The following is a 16,380-nucleotide window of genomic DNA, read 5'->3' on the forward strand; positions in this document are numbered from 1 at the left end:
GAATAATAATAATAACGCAATAATGCTCATTGTAGGATAATGCGACACGTATTATGTATTATCAGTTATCACGAATTACATGGTAGTACAAATACATGACGAATTGACCCAGTATCTGAGGAATCATTTATGAATTAGGATTAGCGTTGGGTCCGCGACGACGTCCAAAGGTTTGTACGACGTTGACGAATCTGCGGTTATACTGTATGCGCCTCTTTGCACGGCCAGTCTTCTTCTTGCTCTTCTCTTGTTTCTCAACCTGGAAATAGAGTTGTTTTTTAAATAAATTTCAATATCTTAAGGGCAACATTTGTATGATTTTAATATATGTAGCAGAGCAGTTGATCGTATGCAGGAAATCAGTTACACATAATATTCAACACCAATCTACAGTGCAAATTTTTATGGCACCGTTCTTTTTCTACAATCTAATGGATTCGGATCGTAGCTTAGATCATTCAGTGCAGAAACTTTCATTAACAAGAAAACTTTAGTTAAAAAAATGTTGAATATATTCTCACCTTCGGTGTCTGCCCCTTTACTTTACCAGCACGAGCCAAGGAACCGTGCACCTTACCTAGAAATAAATAAGTGATAATGAAGGTAAAAAAAAACTTAATAATTTGTTGTGGATTGATGAAAGGCTATGACAAGAAGTAAATCACAGTCTCACTTTAATTCACATTGATTTTGCATTGTTTCTTATTTCATTGAATAAATGATCAATGAACAGTTTAAAGAATCAATGCCATTTATTATTACGAACTTACCTCCAAGCAAGGGAACAGTCAGTTCAAGGGTGTCGCTGGAGAGCTCAGATACATTAGTATCATCGGAGAGTATAGCACCTCCGCAAGAAAGGCTAAATTCTGTGCTTCCATTTTCAAGAATTGCAAGCTGTGACTATCAAACAATAATTATTGGAAAATATATTAGAAATATAGTCATTATATAATTTTACACAGAAAAACAAATATATTTAAATTAGAAACAATGTATCAAATCTATGAAAAGACAAAAGCTAGAAAGACATTTTGTCTCCCTGAGACCTGCATTTTATTCTAGCATTATTGCTCATACCAGCAGCGCGTGTAACAACTGCTGGCTTATCATTATAATGCACTTACTGTGAATTACTGAAAATATACTGGTATCATATTAATAACAATTTCTTAAAATGAACTTTCTAGTTCCAGTAAAATCCGTGATAATTAACTAATCTGACTAGTGTCAAACATTAAAAATTTTTACCTTGATTTGTGCGATGGTCTCATTACCCTGGCACTCGATAATGTGACTTTCCTGTCCCCGAATATGGAGCTGCATCTTGTCTAGCTTTTCTGTAAAACAAAATACGAAACTTAATAGACACACGATGTTGCCAACGTCCCATGTCCATGCCATGATCACGTGGGTTTACTAAAAATCCCGATTTCTCCCAATTTCAATCGTTTTATGAATTCTTCAATATCAAACATAGCCAATTATAATATTCCACAACGCATTAAACATATTCTAGCACGGAAGATTATAAATAAATCACAAATACTCATAACAGCAACACCGAACCTCACCTCGACTTGGTATCTCACGACGTAAAGAAGGAAACCGGAAGTTCTGACTAACAGCAAGTCAAAAGAGTATTAACGCCCATTTTAAAAAATCACACAAAAATGTTCAGCAAATATCTAAGAACTATCCTCGTCAAAAAATAATTAGTAACAACAAAAAACAAACATTGTATGCAAAAATAAGCACCGATAATATAAAATTTATAAGTAAAGTGTGGGAAAGTGGCGCAAATTTGAAGTCCTGCTTAACTCCAAAACAAATCTCATTAGGTTCTTAAAATATCTATAAACACAATTTAACTGCGCATTCAAACCTTTGATAAACTCTATTGATAAATCTTATATGAACTAATAATTCTCGGTCAAAACTAGGAACGCACTATTGTCTTGAATTTGGAGTTATATGCGGTAATGTGATGTACTTTACTCCGGAACCGGTGTCCATAATGATGTATTGAAATGGCCGTTTCCTATTGGCTGTAATGTGTGATGATGTCACGACATGCGGAGGAGCAGCTGATCTGCCGTGTGGACTGTGGCGTGTCCGCTTTAGTGTGCTTCAGTCAGCTTTAGTACAAAGAGCAGTTTGTACAACTATGACAGTCTTATTCAAGAGGAGCTCGTGAATTCAGCGCAGGTTATTCCTGTGATTATGTGGTGTTGTACAGCAGGAAACAAGGAACGAGATGACTGCGATACTACGGATAATCTTAGCGCTATTGCACCTAGTGCACACGCTTCATCGTGCCGTTATAAAGGGATGGGCCTACATGCAAACAGCATATTTTAAACTTCGCCACGGAGAGAACAACCGGGAAGAATTGGATGTACTCTTTGAGAGCGTTATTAAAATGGAAAAATTACCTCGTCATCTTGTCATCGTCCTCGGCCGCGAGGAACCGTCCTTTCTCGATCTTATTCGGATCATTGGATGGTGTGTTGCTACCGGGATTTCTTGCGTCAGCTTCTATGATCACAAGGGTAAGGATTTGCTCATTGAATTACATTTACCTTTATGACATTAGAAACAGAATTTAAGGAATTAGTTATATCGGCATGTATTGTATTTTACTTGTTCTTAGAATAATCTGTAGTATTTTCATTGCTCTCCTTGCCTTGTTTAATTGACTGTACAATATATATTTATTAATAAATTTTAAACCTTCATTTACAAATTGTTTATCATGCCAGCTGATTGGAAGCAAAATTTTTATTTACTGTATGGCTAACAAGCTGTCACTTATTTTATTTGATGTAGCATGTGATTGTTAAAATAGATAAATAAAGCCATGTTTGCATAACTGTTTCTAATTATCATATATCAATAGTTTTGCTCTGACACAAGAAAAGTGTTTCATATTTGTTACAGGAGTGATACGCAATAATGAAAGTACTTTTTGGAGGGAACTGACTAGTTTACGGCCTGACCTCATAAGCTTAATTGATTGGACTCCTAGTTGTCCTGTGAAGGCCATACAAAATGCACTTAACGGTATATTAAAAAGCACTATAGAATTCCTGTCCATGTCTTAAGTTTTTAATAAAATGAAACTTTTGAAACAGGTACAAAGCATAAAACACGTGTACAAATCCTCTCCTATTCTGATGGCAAAGGAGAGATAGTATCGTTAACACAGAACCTATCCAAGGCAGTTACATTAGGAGTTCTAAAACTGGAAGAAATTACAACAGAATTTCTAGATGAAAAATTGGATCTTGGTGGCATATCTCATCCAGATGTTGCCTTAATATGCGGAAGCACTTATTCCACTTACGGTCTTCTACCTTGGCACATACGGACCACAGAGTTCTTGTAAGTCTTTAAATCCCATTAATTCCTCTGCTGAATGAATAGTAGTAAACAAAGATAGTTACTGCAATTATATAATTATAATTTATTGTTCGCAGCCTTTTGCCAACACATCATAATGTGTCTGTGAAAATCTTTGTGAGTCTGTTGGAGAAATTTGCCCGGTGTGAACAACGTTATGGAAAGTGAGTGTTTTCAAGTGAACCAAAAAAAAGAAAATGATAAGGATAATTTTGAATGAATAATGGATAAACGTTTAAATAGAAATTAATGCAAGAGAGTCCACTCTCTTTGTCGTTTACCATGCAGAGTTTTTGTTCGTTCCGGGCGTTCATAAGTGTAGCTGGAAATTCCAGGCCTCGCGAAACAAAGACTGAATCCCGAATAGTTTTCGCAAGCGACTGGTTTACATATGTAAATATTACAAAATGCCACCGTATAATTCCTTATTTACGTTTTCCAAACGACCCTTTTATAATAATAAATTATCTATGTGGTTACAACCCACCCATAGTTCTCCAGGCAAATAGGGAACCGTGTAATCAAACCACTTAAATGAAATGCACGTGGAATTTTACATTAATTTAATTAAATATTAGTGAATTACAGGACCCATTAGACAATGTCATAGACATCTACATTGAAAACTTTGCATTCTATTATTCTTCGTTGTTTCTTAAATTTTTCAAAGGACTATGTACTATAATTATTTGTTGGGTTTGTATTGCTGTTTCTATCGTCTTGGATTATCTACAATTACATTTATTCTCATTGTGCTGTGATTTAATTAAAAATCATTTTTAAGTTTAGCAATGAGCTTAAAAATGGCTACTTTATAGAACTTACTCTGCAGTGGTCAAGATGGTAAGCCTAATCCTTGAGCATTCTTATCAAAAACTAGACTGATAAATTGAAGTTTATTGAAAAATCTGTTTCTTTCCTTTAGCAAGAGTCGTTTTTAAACTTGACCCTGCAGGGTGATATTAAAAAAAATGCCTAGTGAAACTTTCTAAATTCCCTAAAATACGAAGAAAATTTAAGAAATAACGTGCGTATCACGACATTATTAATATTTATTTCGTCAGTTTTCATAGACAGTGTGTAATTGACATTGGAAAAGATTCATTCCAAGTGCATAGGTCATGCGGTATGTATTCCTTATTCTTTATCATGTCGCATCGACGTTCTAGCACTGAACTCGATCTGGTCTACGATAAATAAACTGTAAAATAAATGTAAAATATTTTATAAGATAAATTTTTCTCTTCTTTCGTCTGTCAGAAGATCAATGTAATCGTTGACGTATATTGAAAAAAAAAAAAAAGAGAAATCTGCATGTATCAACGAGAGAATGACAATTATCTACATCACTATTCAAATAAATTATCTTATTATTTAATAAATCATGGCAAAAGCTTTTATCTAATCACCGCTACAAGACTAGCAGAATTGGAAAATAAGATGAATAGGACAATTCCAAAGGAAAAGGAATATAGTCTCATGTAAATCATTACATAGATATAATTTTTGTTTTATTATGTACATAATCATCGCATTCCATGCCAACGTTCCTTCTCGTAAAGACGTGTTTCTATGAAGTTTTCTTTCTCTCTATCTCTCACCGGAAGGAGCAAGGAATAGTGTTAACAATCGACTGACATTATTGAAAATTGCTTCTTGTTCTTTTCATAGTAAAAAGGACGAGAGAAATAAAATAAGATAAAGTGTCGAAACACTTATCTTTTCCCTATTCTTTTTTTTTTTTTTTTCTACTGAATGAGTCTTAATGTGTGCACATTGTTGAGAATCGGTATCCAGTATTACCATCCAGGAGTATCACTAATATTACGAGTCGTAACAGTATAGCAATAGTAGTTTTGTAAATAGTAGTACTAGTAATAGTAATAATAATAGTAACAATGTAGCAAATTGATTTTAGAAGGCTCAATCAGAAAATCTATGGAAAACGCGCTAAATACAATTACTTGAGAAATTAATTAATTGTATCACTGTGGTGTAGAATGTACTAGGATAAACGCAGCGTGGGAGACGATTATTGTTATAATTATCATTAATTATTGGAAACGCTTCATTGTCAAATCTCGTGGGAAGCCAAACGACAATGCTTTGGAAGCTGAAACAAAAGAAAATTCCCAGATCCCCTTCGAAATTCTTGGATCATTGGCGAGGTCCTCTACCAGCCTGATGACATGGTACAGGATACGTAGTAGTTTATAAATAAATAAATAGGAAGTTATAAAAAATAAAAAATAATAACGAGAGAGATAAAGAGAGAACTCTAAAATGGAACGACCGACTTTGGATTCTCTCCAGTTTCCACGAAGTATAAGAAGAAAAAACAGACAGATTGATAGAGATGGTCAGAAAAGCTGGTAATCCTAAACGATTGTTATTGTACGTCATCGATTTTACAAAGAGGGAGAAAGTGGCAGTATTCCAATATGGCCGATCTTTATCAATCCGTGTAATCATATATAGTAGCAAAACGTAGATACAACCTTGGCTATGGAGGATGGACAGAAGCTCAGTCCCTGTATCGCTGTGACGACTTCTTACCATCACGATGGCTGTGACGAGACTTGGACCTGGACCTTCGACGATCGCGCGATCTGGATCTACTTTTCCTCTTACTCCTGGAACCGTAGGACCTTGAGCGCCTCTGCCGTTCCCTGGTTCTACTGCGAGATCGTCTCCTGGATCTGGATCGCGATCTCCGTCTATCTCTGGTCCTGGATCTACTTCTTCTCAATGACCTGGACCTGCTCCTCTTTCTTTCCCTGGAATAAGACCTGGATCGCCGTCTTTTGCCACCCGATCGTGATCTGGACCATTTTTCAGAACCAGATCTGGAACGCCGTCCACGCGAGCGAGATCTTTGTCGCTTCCAATCTCTCGTCCTGGAGCTGTGTTTTTTTCCAGATCTGTAGCTACTTGAGGATCGGGAACGGAAACCCTTTGGCGATCTGGACTTCCGCTTTCGTCTGTCAGACGACCCAGAACGCTTACTTCGTGCCTTACTGCGACTCCTAGATCTCTTCTTTCTTCGCTCATCCTTTGGCTTCTTATTGCCACCACGCTTAGGTGTACTACGACTCGAGTCTCTTGAACTCGAAGATGACGTGCTTGTCGATGCCGTATCCTCCGCTGATCTCGAAGGCGAAGAACTCGCCTTGGCGGTGGTGTCTGTCGTTGTCGTGACACTCTGTCTCTGCGGTGTCTGTCCGCCACTCGATAGAGTCTCTGACGCTTCTCTCTGATTATTTATCGTTTCTTTCTCATCAACTAAAGGTACACGAGGTCAGGGCATTACGAACCGTCGTTAAATTTATTTTGCTTTACTGACGTGCTTGCGGTTTATCGCTTAGTTATACCAATTGACTGAAACATACCTGAATCACGGCAGCTAGTATTACCAGTATGATTTTCCTGTTGCTTAGACAAGGTCTCTTCCTGGTGATGAGAGTCTCGTTCTTCCTCCTCAGCGAGGCGCGCCTCTATCTCCTCCTCTGTCTTTTTAAAAGCCTGCTGTCGCCGTCTCAGGGTCTCCTGAACAATTTTACATACAATTATTTCACTATAATTCACTTAAAAATTGTCAAACTAATAAGATACCTTGAGCTCCTCGTCGCTGTCATCATCCTGGGGTTCCTCATCCTGGCTAGGCTCGTCCTCAGTCTCGCTGTTGCTGTCCCCGTAGATGCCCAGACCTATCACACACAGAACAACGAGTAAATATCACTCCGGGGTAACCCTCACCAAGTAGAAGATCATCCACAGGTAGTGTGCCAATCGCCGTTAAACGGTATTTACACAGAAGAGTACATTTTGGAAACGTTGACAAGAGCCACACTCGTCATTCATTGATCTTTCACTGCTATTGATTTTCTTTATTGATCGATTTATCATTTCAATGAGTTTTTTTTCTTTCTTTTCCATGGAGAAATAGAGAACGAGACACTCACCGAGCTTCCGAGTGATCTGAGCAAGAGGGGCCGTGTTGTTCAGGGATGCGACTGGGGGCTGTCCTGCAGGGGCTTACAATACACACGCATTTAGTAACCAATCGCTCATGGTTATCCGGATCCTGGATATTTATTGGACACCGTCTTTTCATAATAAATAAAAACCCTCATTCTCCGGATACGAGTAATTCTTGGAGACATGATAATCATTTTGTTTTACCCATCTCGTCTCTCCATCGTTATACGTATTTGTCATTAATACTGTAACGCAATGATGCCTAGGAATATTCACTGAAAATACTCGTTATTACTACTGATAAATTATCACTGTTAAATAACACTTGATATCTCCTTCTCGTTCCTTTTTCTAATATACGTAACTCCTTCCAACCAAGCACTGCATATAATTCTACTCTAGCGACCACCTGGGAGTCATTATCACGTAAAAAAAGAATTGAAAGCATCCTGAAAGAAATATGTGAAGAGCGGGGCACATCTGAAAGTGACAAATAAGGTAAGCCTATGGAATTGATTTGAGGAACCTCTCTTTAATGGACGTTCGCTGTTATTTTTTTTTATCTGTTGTGTTCTTCGTTCTCTTGCATACAATGTCGATCGGCCGTCTCCGGGAGCCGAGCATCTCTCTCCCTCGAGTTGCCAACGATGAGAAAAAAACGCGAGCTCGAGAATTCTGTTAGTTCTAGCGGGTCTATCTGGGGTACCTTTGGCACGGGCGCGGCTCCAAACCTCTCGGCAGACCGAACTTATTTCTTCGTTCGTTACTTCCAGCAAGATCTCCGTCAGGGATCTCCGAACCTTCAGCATCTACGTCGTAATCAAGTTTGTGATATTATTGGATATATTATGGTGTAAGACATTGTCTTGGTTTTTTTAAGGAATTAAATATTATACTGGCGAGGATGTTTTACTTACCACCTCCTGGAGCAGCTCTTCCCGTGTGCGCTTAGGAGGTATAGAAATGGTGGACGATGGTGGAGGCTCTTCTGTGGTTGAGTGAGTATCCGGTGAATCTGCATCGCGAAAACGAGACCTTCTTGGTCTTATTACCACCTCAGGACTACGGGGATGATCTTTTTCGATTTCCTTTTCGTGAGACCCTCCATCGGCCTCTTGTTCGGCTTCTTCTTCGCTATCCGTATCCTATTGTAGGTGTTGGTAGTCTTAGGTTTATGCTTGGGAATTTATTGTTTGGTTTTGAGGAATTCTTACAAATTTGCTTTTGCTGGGATTTAATACGGCGCGTGCTTCCTCCTCAGCTTGCTTACGCGCTTCTATCTCTTGCTTTCGCAGGATTTCCTGCCTCTCCCTTTCAACAGCCTTTTGTTTTTCTCGCTCCATTTTCTCCAGACCCTCACGTATCCATGCAGGTAATTGCCTTCGTTTAGCAGCGTCTATGAGTTTATTAAAAAATATTTTAATTAAGTAATTATGCTCTCATGCTATTTTATATTATACCTATGGTTGTGCTCGTGTCCTCTTCTGGAGTTTTCTCCCTGTCCTCTCTATTTCTCATTACATCAATACCCCGTACATTTGGCATTCTATTCGAATGTCGCATCCCTTTCATAAATGGTTGGGGTTGCGGAGGCACTATACCTGGCTGATCACTAGTCCAGTAACCAGGGACCTAAAGATGAACTCATAGTTAGAAGTCCTATATCATCTAATATGTACAAAGGGAAAATGTTGACGTCACCTGATTGTAGGACTGAGCAGGTGGTACAGAATTGTATGCATATGGAGGTGGTGCTGCTGGAGGTGGAACAGTGAATCCTGTAGTAGTGGAAATAGCAGGAGCTGGAGGAACTACAGGAACTGTAGGAATTCCTATAGGTTTACCATCAGGTCCCATGGTAACTCCTGGAGGAGGTACCCCGCTCCATTCCCAATTTCCTGATCCAGTTCCAGGTGATCCCCACTGACTCCACTGATTCCACTGATTCCAGGCATCTAAAAATAAATATAAAATTATTGTCATCGATTTATATAATAAATCCTACAAATAGATCCTCGACAACCTGAACCACTAATGTTTGGGGCAGGAGGTGCTGGAGGCACCTCGTCATCCTTTGTATCCATATCCATAGGTGCTTCACCACCACCATCGTTCACTGTCGGAGAAGTATCAATGCTTGGTGGTGGTGGAGGTGCAGGAGGTACAACGGTTTCTTTCATCTTTATCCATTGCTGTGCCAAAGCTGCCCAATCAACTGAAAAACAGTAGGACAAAAAACTGAAAAATCACTATCTTATCAAACCAATAAAATTACTTTTTACAAAAAAAGGATCAATGTATTTTTTGAAAGATAGAAAACGAGCAAGTACCTTGGTCATTACTCATATTTTGATAGGCGGAAGGATTAAGCGCCCACTGGGTCGGATAATCCTTCCCCTCAAACATCTCGCCGCTCATTTTCATACGTGCAAAATTATTCGCACTGGCTTCCATCCGCGAAGTCTTCGATCAATTCAGTTTAACCTTTCCCCTCGTCAACATGGCAACTCTGATCGTTCAGGAACAACCGCACGAACGATAGCCCAAGTGAATCCGCTCAGTCAAATTTACCAGGATCACGAGTACGCTTACTTCTACAAGAAACCTCAACACCCCGAAGCCAACTGAGCCATAATAAACGAGAGCTATTATATTTTCAAAATCACAGCGATAACTGACCGGAACAATCCCGACTAGAGACTGCTTTTCATTGATATGAGAAGCCGCTTTGGATAAGCGGGGACTTTTTCGTTGGTTATATTACCGGAACTGGACAATCTACCCTCACGATTACTTTAATAATGGCGCGGTTGTCGCTATCCGGAAAGTAGAGAAATACCGTCTGTCCATTGTGATGTTACTGACAATGTTCACCTGATAAAAGTTACGTCTACCCTCAATTGACTAGGATATTGATGCTTCTGGTAATTGGAAAATGTAATAAGAAAATAGGTTACCATTCCCATTATACAAATATCGGTATAGTAGAAAATTTGGTACAGTATGAAAGTGTCTAAGCAACTGAGACAGCGTTCATTCTGTTGAAGATGGCAGTACGTCCTAAATACTGTCGTAACTTTATTACCAGTTTCAGATATAATAAATTCACTTTCAGTCGGTCACTACAGATAAATAGATCACGTATTTCCATGTTCGGTGTTGCACGAATCTGCTGGTTTTTTCGATTAAGTATAGCGTGTAGCTCCATGCGAATCTAACTCTGCACACGTCATATTAGATGACTATAGAAAAATGTGCCAATTCAAAACTTACCAAGTTACGTTTTACATTTCATCCAGAAAATTTGACTAATTCAAAATTCTATGATTTCGTATTAGTTCAAAAGTTCAAACGTTGCGTTATAGATGTCGCTAATAATCATATGATTTCGCAATACTCAACGCGGAATATGCAATACGCTTCTTCACCGGCTTATTAACTTATTAATTCTGGCACACGTCCTCGTTGGAGGAGGCAGCCATTAGGGAAGGAAGGAAGAAAATGACTTCAATTGACGTAAGAAGTTGACAAGATCAGCATCATGCCGCTCTACAGCATCCTAGTGTTCATTAATAATGAAATCAACATTATGAAATGCGTCTGTTAATCCAAAAACTATTATCATCCCGTCAACGAGGAACATTGGGGTAAGTTAATAATCAGTACGATAAGACCAAAGACGCTTTGTGTGTGATATCTTGAGGTTTTACCCCTCGTTATTCCCCCTCAACCCTTTAGGCTATTGGGATTTTCTTGATTTCCAAAAAATTAAGTATCACGTCAACATCAGTATAAAGTCTGAAACTTATTACTAGCTGGACTATCATACTCAAACTCGACTATCCAGCATAGAACGTATAGACGTTCATTGCGTCCCCAAGATACAATCTTAAGATGTTGGTACCGTGTGGGTAGTTCCATGTCAAGATCCCAGATAGCAACTTGACCTCAATTTGAACTGAAGCTCGAAAATCATTTGAATGTAAAAAGTGGACTACCGAACTTTATGTTGTGATTCAATTTTTTTATTTAAAAATGCATATAACCGTCTAGACAAAAATTACACCGACCTTAGTGTAAAAGTAACATTGATCAGGGTTACTTGAACATATTGTAGGTTGTACGTACCGTGTGGTGGAAAGCTACAATCGTCTGTTGTAATTTATTAACGTACCATTTAATGTTGTTGATGTAGGATATTGTTTACTAAAGCGTCAAATATGATCCAAACTCATACCCCGGTAAAAATAGGGTTAAATTTACCACCTTATATATTAAACTATACGCAATTTGTCTTGAAGCTTTCAGCACTGTGATTCGGAAGTATAAACCTGATTGTTACACAAATAGGAATGTATACGACATAATTGAATAAGGTAGGGTCTCTAGTTATACACAGGCAATTAATTCGAAATATATTTTTCTCTCGCACAAAAGTTGTAAATACCGTCTTCCTTGTCGAGTGTCATAAGCGGCTGAGGTACTAATAAGAAAATCAGTGTATCATCCAATGCCGCAAATTGCTTGATAATGCAATCTCTTCTGTCATAAAATGCCCATTAATCATTGCAGCAAACGAAAAAGTGTGACCTAACCTCGTTTAGTCCCACCTGACGAGGTAATGCGTTTAAAATTGACGCTACCTTCTCGTCCCATAGAGACTTTCGTGCTGATTCGATCCGTCTCGGACCTTAAGTGTGGATTATTTGAAGCATAAAATCATGGTGTGTAGAAATTATCACGTTAGGGTGTATTCCGAAATGTATTGACAGTACTGTAAAAGTAGTTACGTCTCTCTTAGATGCGTATGAATGAATAAGGACAAAGCGTTGGTTACAGTACTGGCAGTACTATCAGTACATTTCGGAACACACCCTTACTTATTGTTAAAATAGAATTTTCGTTTACGAATTTGACTCGACATACAGAATTGACATGGTGCCAGCGCAACACGTAGATCTGCATGGCGGAAAATTGTTGTGTATTCAAAAACAGTCAATAGACAAAAATATCAAATTGGCCGTTAACATTGGTGGGGCGAATTAGTTCGCCGATTCTAGTTCGCCGTACGAAGAGGCACGAAGTTCCCGCTCGAGTATTCTCGGCGTAGCGACGCCTGAGTACTTCTTGAATCGTGCACATAGCAGCGCGGTTTAGTCGGTTTCAGTCGGTTTGCAGTCACAGTATCGTGTTGTTGGTACTTCTGTCTTGTTTTCTCTCGTGCCTCTCTCTTTCTCTAACCTCGAACTATTGATGCAAGTGCACTTTTGAACACAACAGCCATTAATCACAGTGCACACGTGCGGTTGACGAGAAGTGATTTTTAACGGTTTGCAAGTACTTAACGAAATTTCTATATGGACAACAGTGTGTTTTCAATTTTGGCGCTTAAAATTCCAACGGTTTTCATATGGCTTGACATAAACTATGGTGTTGTGACTGATACGGATGATATGACGATACAGTGGAAATTGTGGAGTTATACGCATCCTCTGGTGCACGTGCGAATAGTGCATTAAAGTTATCCTGGAATTACGCGCAGTGTCAACGTTGACGGGTAAGTCCATAAATAAATTGTCCTTGCATCGGATGCCCTTAGTTATTTTGCTAATTCATCGTCGAGCTTCGTAGACGCGTATAGATGTTCTGTTGTTCTCGGAGTATGTAGATACAAAAAAAAGTTAGAGAATCTTAAACGTTTTTCAATTATTCTTTGTAACGACGGTGATAATAGATTTTGAAAGATCCTATATATGAAATCTATGACAATTATGTTTACCCGCCCTTAGATCAAACACTGTGTTGTGATTAGATTTTATTATTAGCAAAATCGGGTGATAATCTTTTCTTTGGATTTGTTTATAATTTTTCTTTTATAAGGCTATAGCGTTATAATATAATTTAACTGTTATCTGACCTGGGTCGTATTTGAATTATTTGTCGGTTTGTTTTATTATTAGCAGTCCAGTAATAATTGCCTTTTGGAATTTCTGTTTGTTTTTTCAAAGTAATTCTGCGATTATTACGACGCTGCTTAAATTCAACCCGGGCCTTTTGCCAGTTGGCCTCTGGTTAACTTTGCAACAATAGGCGCAAGAGAAAGAGAGACAGACAAAGCGGGATTAGGATCAGAAGGAAAAGTGATTTCCCGATAAAACAGTGATGTCATTTAATTGCTATTAGGAAGTCATTAGGTGTTTTTCTTGTTCAATGGCGAGTAGCTGATAAGGAAAAAGGATGAAAATGCGACCAATTGCACGATTACAAATCAACCGGAAGAAAGAGATTATTCTCGCGGTGTGAAGGTACGATGGAAAATTGGGTGAAAAGAAAGTGGAAAAAAAAATAAAGGAAGAAATCGTCCGCGTCTTTAGTTTCTATATCAATTTTGAGATATTGGATTTATGTACTAAATTGGCTCATTGTCAATAATCGTCTTGATCATGGCTGTACTTATAAATGAATTGGCGCGAATGATTGGCTAATTCGTTTTTCAAAAGATACACGTAATCGGCTATGGGATTGACATTTTTTTTTTTTCATTGCCGTTTATTATATTTTTTTTCTACTATGTCGTTTATGATAAACGAACCGAGATTGATGTGCGGTAAGGATAGAGCATGAATAATCAAGGCTATAGATGAAGAAAAACAAATTGAACAGAGCATCCTCTTGTATTTCAACGAGATGCAAATCTTAAGCGTAATATGTTTACGACATACCGGGTGATCAGGAACTAAATGTAAAAGATTATGGATTTTTTTTTTTGAAAATTTTTTATATATCCGTTTTATCATTTGCATGTGACTATGAAGAAAATTGAAGACTGCGGAGTGAGGGAGATAAGAAGAAAAAAAAGGCGCAAATTACCTGCTTAGCTGATTTCCGGATGAGGCACTGCTGTAATTTCCGGAATGGGTGCGGCCAGGGTAAGTAATCCACTTTTAAAAAAAAATCCTTGTAAGCTGTATTGTTGTGTGGGTGATATGTGGATCTTCTTGTTTATGACAGCCAGGGCTGTTAGCGGCATGACAGATATTAACAGATGTCAAATCAATATCAACGTATGGTTGCAGATGGTTTCTAACAAGCCTTCGTTATTGTCATTTGTTAAAAAAAAAATAATGGGATCTTCTTAACGATGATGGAATCGCGACGCCATCTACCTTGTACTTATTTTATAGACTGTACTAAAATATTGTGTCCCGACGATTAATTTATATACGTGTCTTCCGTAGGCGTTACGTGGAGGACAGCACCTGAAGAAGGATCATTGGGATAACCAGGATTATCAGGATCATCATCAGGACCAACTAGGAAAACGTGATGTCTGAGAGAAGCGGTCGACTTAGGTTCGTGGTTTGGAAATCCACCTTTCAAGGATAATTCGACAAAGTCCCGGAGACTCGGGGCAAAAATTGAAAAGTAATAAGGTGTATAAAGGGAAGGGAAGAACACAGGAGTACAGAATACAAAATACGTTTCGCCATTGTATTTGGAATTGGACATTCCTGCACGTTTGAAATTCATTTCGTTCTGGCTGTTATGATGGAATCGAATATCACCAACGACACCGAGGACGAGTTCATTGATTATGACGTGAACGAGTCACTCAGCCATTTTGAATGGATCGAATTAGCACCTGTGCTCGTTGTCTATACCCTCACGTTCTGCTTGGGACTCACTGGTGAGTTAAATGTGTATTTTGTTCTTTCTTCTATCCGAGTCCTTCTTGTCTGTCCTCTTTGCATTTTCCTTATGGTACTCTGTAACAGTATGTCCATTGTATTGTCATACTAAAATACTTTTTTTTTTTTTTTTACTTTTTTAGTACCTTCAAAGTATACTACCAATATGACAGTCCCACTGCCAAAACAGTGGTTTCTGTTTCGTTACAGCAAATATAGATCCCTGATCTCAGTGCTACCTTTCAGTGCTACTTTCAGTATATCCAACTACCTTTGATAATACTGACAGACGCTCAAAGCGCCAAAGCGGAACAAGATGTAACTACGTAAACAGTTTAGAGCAACATATTTCATGCTGGCAAGTTCGGTTTAATATTGGCTCCAGGTTGGCCCGTGCAAAGGGGGGCCTTTAAGAACTAAAATATTTGATCCTTATATATACGGTAATTTTGAAAGTTGTATCTACAAAACTTAAATTCTAATAGCGTCACATAAATCCGTCAAAGACTTTGGCTTCAGCTATACGAAAAACAACCTAGACTCTGTCTCTCCTCGTTCACGCGAAATCTGTTCCAAGAGCACAAGTGATACTCGCCGAATGTACAATTTTTCACAAAATTATCATTTAATTGAATTCGTCGCAATTTTGACGCCCGCTTGTCGTTTAAATTCTTTAATCTCGATAAACGACCCTACTAAGATATCATTAAAATGCCAATTTCTGTATAAACTTTTCAAATCCAGCTTCTTGCTTAATGAATTATTCGCCCTGTGACTAATTTATTTTATTACGTCACCAGCAGTCTCTTTGCTGCAAATTCAAGAAGGAGAAGCTACGAAACGTCATTTCTCTTTTGGTTAGCACCCCCCCTCGCCCCCCGCCACTGTCTCTCCAAACATAAACCACCCTTCGCCAGTCACCCTTATCATAAACGGATATTATTTCTCAAGGATGAATAGCAACTCTCTTTCCCTTATAGTATCTTTGGTATACCGGTCCTTTCATCTCTGGCATTATCATACTATTGAAGACAACACGCCCTGATAACTTTCATCTCAAGTTCAAACGAAGGTACTACCCTCAGCCTGAACCTACTTGAAACTTCATGGCGAGACAAAATAATTTTCAAGGAAGACAGCTACCCTGAAGTAAAGCTCACCCTTAATCGGTTCAGTGGACGATAATAGATAGTTGTTCAATTTTAAGGATGAATTTAAATACAGATCAAGGGTAATCGAGTTTTTCTGACTTCTCTCGAAATACTTGTTTGAAAGTTTCTCAGTGAGGTAGGAGGTGCGCGGGGGGGGGGGG

The 16,380-nt window shown here is 38.4% G+C and overlaps 4 protein-coding genes across 10 annotated transcripts in view; 2 read left to right on the forward strand and 2 right to left on the reverse strand.

Annotated features, from left to right (window-relative positions):
• Positions 1–25: 25 nt before the first annotated feature.
• Positions 26–1,639, reverse strand: LOC107268323. Its single transcript, XM_015740996.2, has 5 exons — positions 1,575–1,639; positions 1,252–1,340; positions 771–903; positions 522–577; positions 26–259 (listed from the first exon to the last, which is right to left on the reverse strand). The coding sequence occupies exons 2-5, from the start codon at positions 1,324–1,326 to the stop codon at positions 128–130; spliced, it is 396 nt and encodes a 131-aa protein (XP_015596482.1). The 5' UTR covers positions 1,327–1,340; positions 1,575–1,639; the 3' UTR covers positions 26–127.
• A 438-nt stretch (positions 1,640–2,077) lies between these two features.
• Positions 2,078–4,705, forward strand: LOC107268332 (dehydrodolichyl diphosphate synthase complex subunit NUS1). The gene is made up of 4 exons (XM_015741010.2): positions 2,078–2,552; positions 2,941–3,063; positions 3,135–3,384; positions 3,480–4,705. Exons 1-4 carry the CDS (start codon positions 2,258–2,260, stop codon positions 3,568–3,570), a joined length of 759 nt encoding a protein of 252 aa, XP_015596496.1. The 5' UTR covers positions 2,078–2,257; the 3' UTR covers positions 3,571–4,705.
• Positions 4,706–4,896: 191 nt separating this feature from the next.
• LOC107268331 (arginine/serine-rich protein PNISR) lies at positions 4,897–10,285 on the reverse strand. Of its 2 annotated transcripts, none has more exons than XM_025085619.1 (11): positions 9,711–10,284; positions 9,404–9,595; positions 9,082–9,335; positions 8,841–9,012; positions 8,595–8,776; positions 8,298–8,525; positions 8,087–8,189; positions 7,365–7,427; positions 7,015–7,109; positions 6,792–6,948; positions 4,897–6,684 (listed from the first exon to the last, which is right to left on the reverse strand). In XM_025085619.1, the coding sequence occupies exons 1-11, from the start codon at positions 9,832–9,834 to the stop codon at positions 5,927–5,929; spliced, it is 2,328 nt and encodes a 775-aa protein (XP_024941387.1). In that variant the 5' UTR covers positions 9,835–10,284; the 3' UTR covers positions 4,897–5,926. The 2 variants fall into 2 exon arrangements, with proteins under 2 accessions (XP_024941387.1, XP_015596494.1); XM_015741008.2 differs by having other exon boundaries at positions 5,927–6,684; positions 7,365–7,436; positions 9,711–10,285.
• Positions 10,286–10,830: 545 nt separating this feature from the next.
• LOC107268333 (QRFP-like peptide receptor) overlaps positions 10,831–16,380 on the forward strand; it is a 42,162-nt gene continuing 36,612 nt past the window's right edge. For 2 of the 6 annotated variants that reach the window (XM_025085607.1, XM_025085610.1), the window contains exons 1-3: positions 12,432–12,937; positions 14,196–14,309; positions 14,619–15,067. In XM_025085607.1, the coding sequence (XP_024941375.1) occupies positions 14,926–15,067 (142 nt within the window). In that variant the 5' untranslated portion in view covers positions 12,432–12,937; positions 14,196–14,309; positions 14,619–14,925. Of the gene's footprint in view, positions 11,028–12,431; positions 12,938–13,558; positions 13,686–14,195; positions 14,310–14,618; positions 15,068–16,380 lie in introns of those variants that run through there. The other 4 variants (XM_015741012.2, XM_025085609.1, XM_025085611.1 and 1 more) reach the window with 4 other exon arrangements.

The sequence above is a fragment of the Cephus cinctus genome, unplaced genomic scaffold (genome assembly GCF_000341935.2).
Source record: "Cephus cinctus unplaced genomic scaffold, Ccin1 Ccin1_scaffold0515, whole genome shotgun sequence".
Taxonomy (NCBI): Eukaryota; Metazoa; Arthropoda; class Insecta; order Hymenoptera; family Cephidae; genus Cephus; species Cephus cinctus.

Bases quoted from the DNA above. Each gene is read 5' to 3' on its own strand.
- LOC107268323 (XM_015740996.2), bottom strand. From the start codon at position 1,326: ATGCAGCTCCATATTCGGGGACAGGAAAGTCACATTATCGAGTGCCAG. The intron at 904-1,251 runs GTAAAAATTTTT...ATTGTTTGATAG, and splicing joins AGACCATCGCACAAATCAAG to TCACAGCTTGCAATTCTTGA. The intron at 260-521 runs GTGAGAATATAT...CTCTATTTCCAG, and splicing joins TAAAGGGGCAGACACCGAAG to GTTGAGAAACAAGAGAAGAG.
- LOC107268332 (XM_015741010.2), top strand. From the start codon at position 2,258: ATGACTGCGATACTACGGATAATCTTAGCGCTATTGCACCTAGTGCAC. The intron at 2,553-2,940 runs GTAAGGATTTGC...TATTTGTTACAG, and splicing joins CAGCTTCTATGATCACAAGG to GAGTGATACGCAATAATGAA. The intron at 3,385-3,479 runs GTAAGTCTTTAA...TATTGTTCGCAG, and splicing joins ATACGGACCACAGAGTTCTT to CCTTTTGCCAACACATCATA.
- LOC107268331 (XM_015741008.2), bottom strand. From the start codon at position 9,834: ATGGAAGCCAGTGCGAATAATTTTGCACGTATGAAAATGAGCGGCGAG. The intron at 8,526-8,594 runs GTAAGAATTCCT...CACCTACAATAG, and splicing joins ATCCCAGCAAAAGCAAATTT to GATACGGATAGCGAAGAAGA. The intron at 6,949-7,014 runs GTATCTTATTAG...AAAATTGTTCAG, and splicing joins ACAGCGACGAGGAGCTCAAG to GAGACCCTGAGACGGCGACA.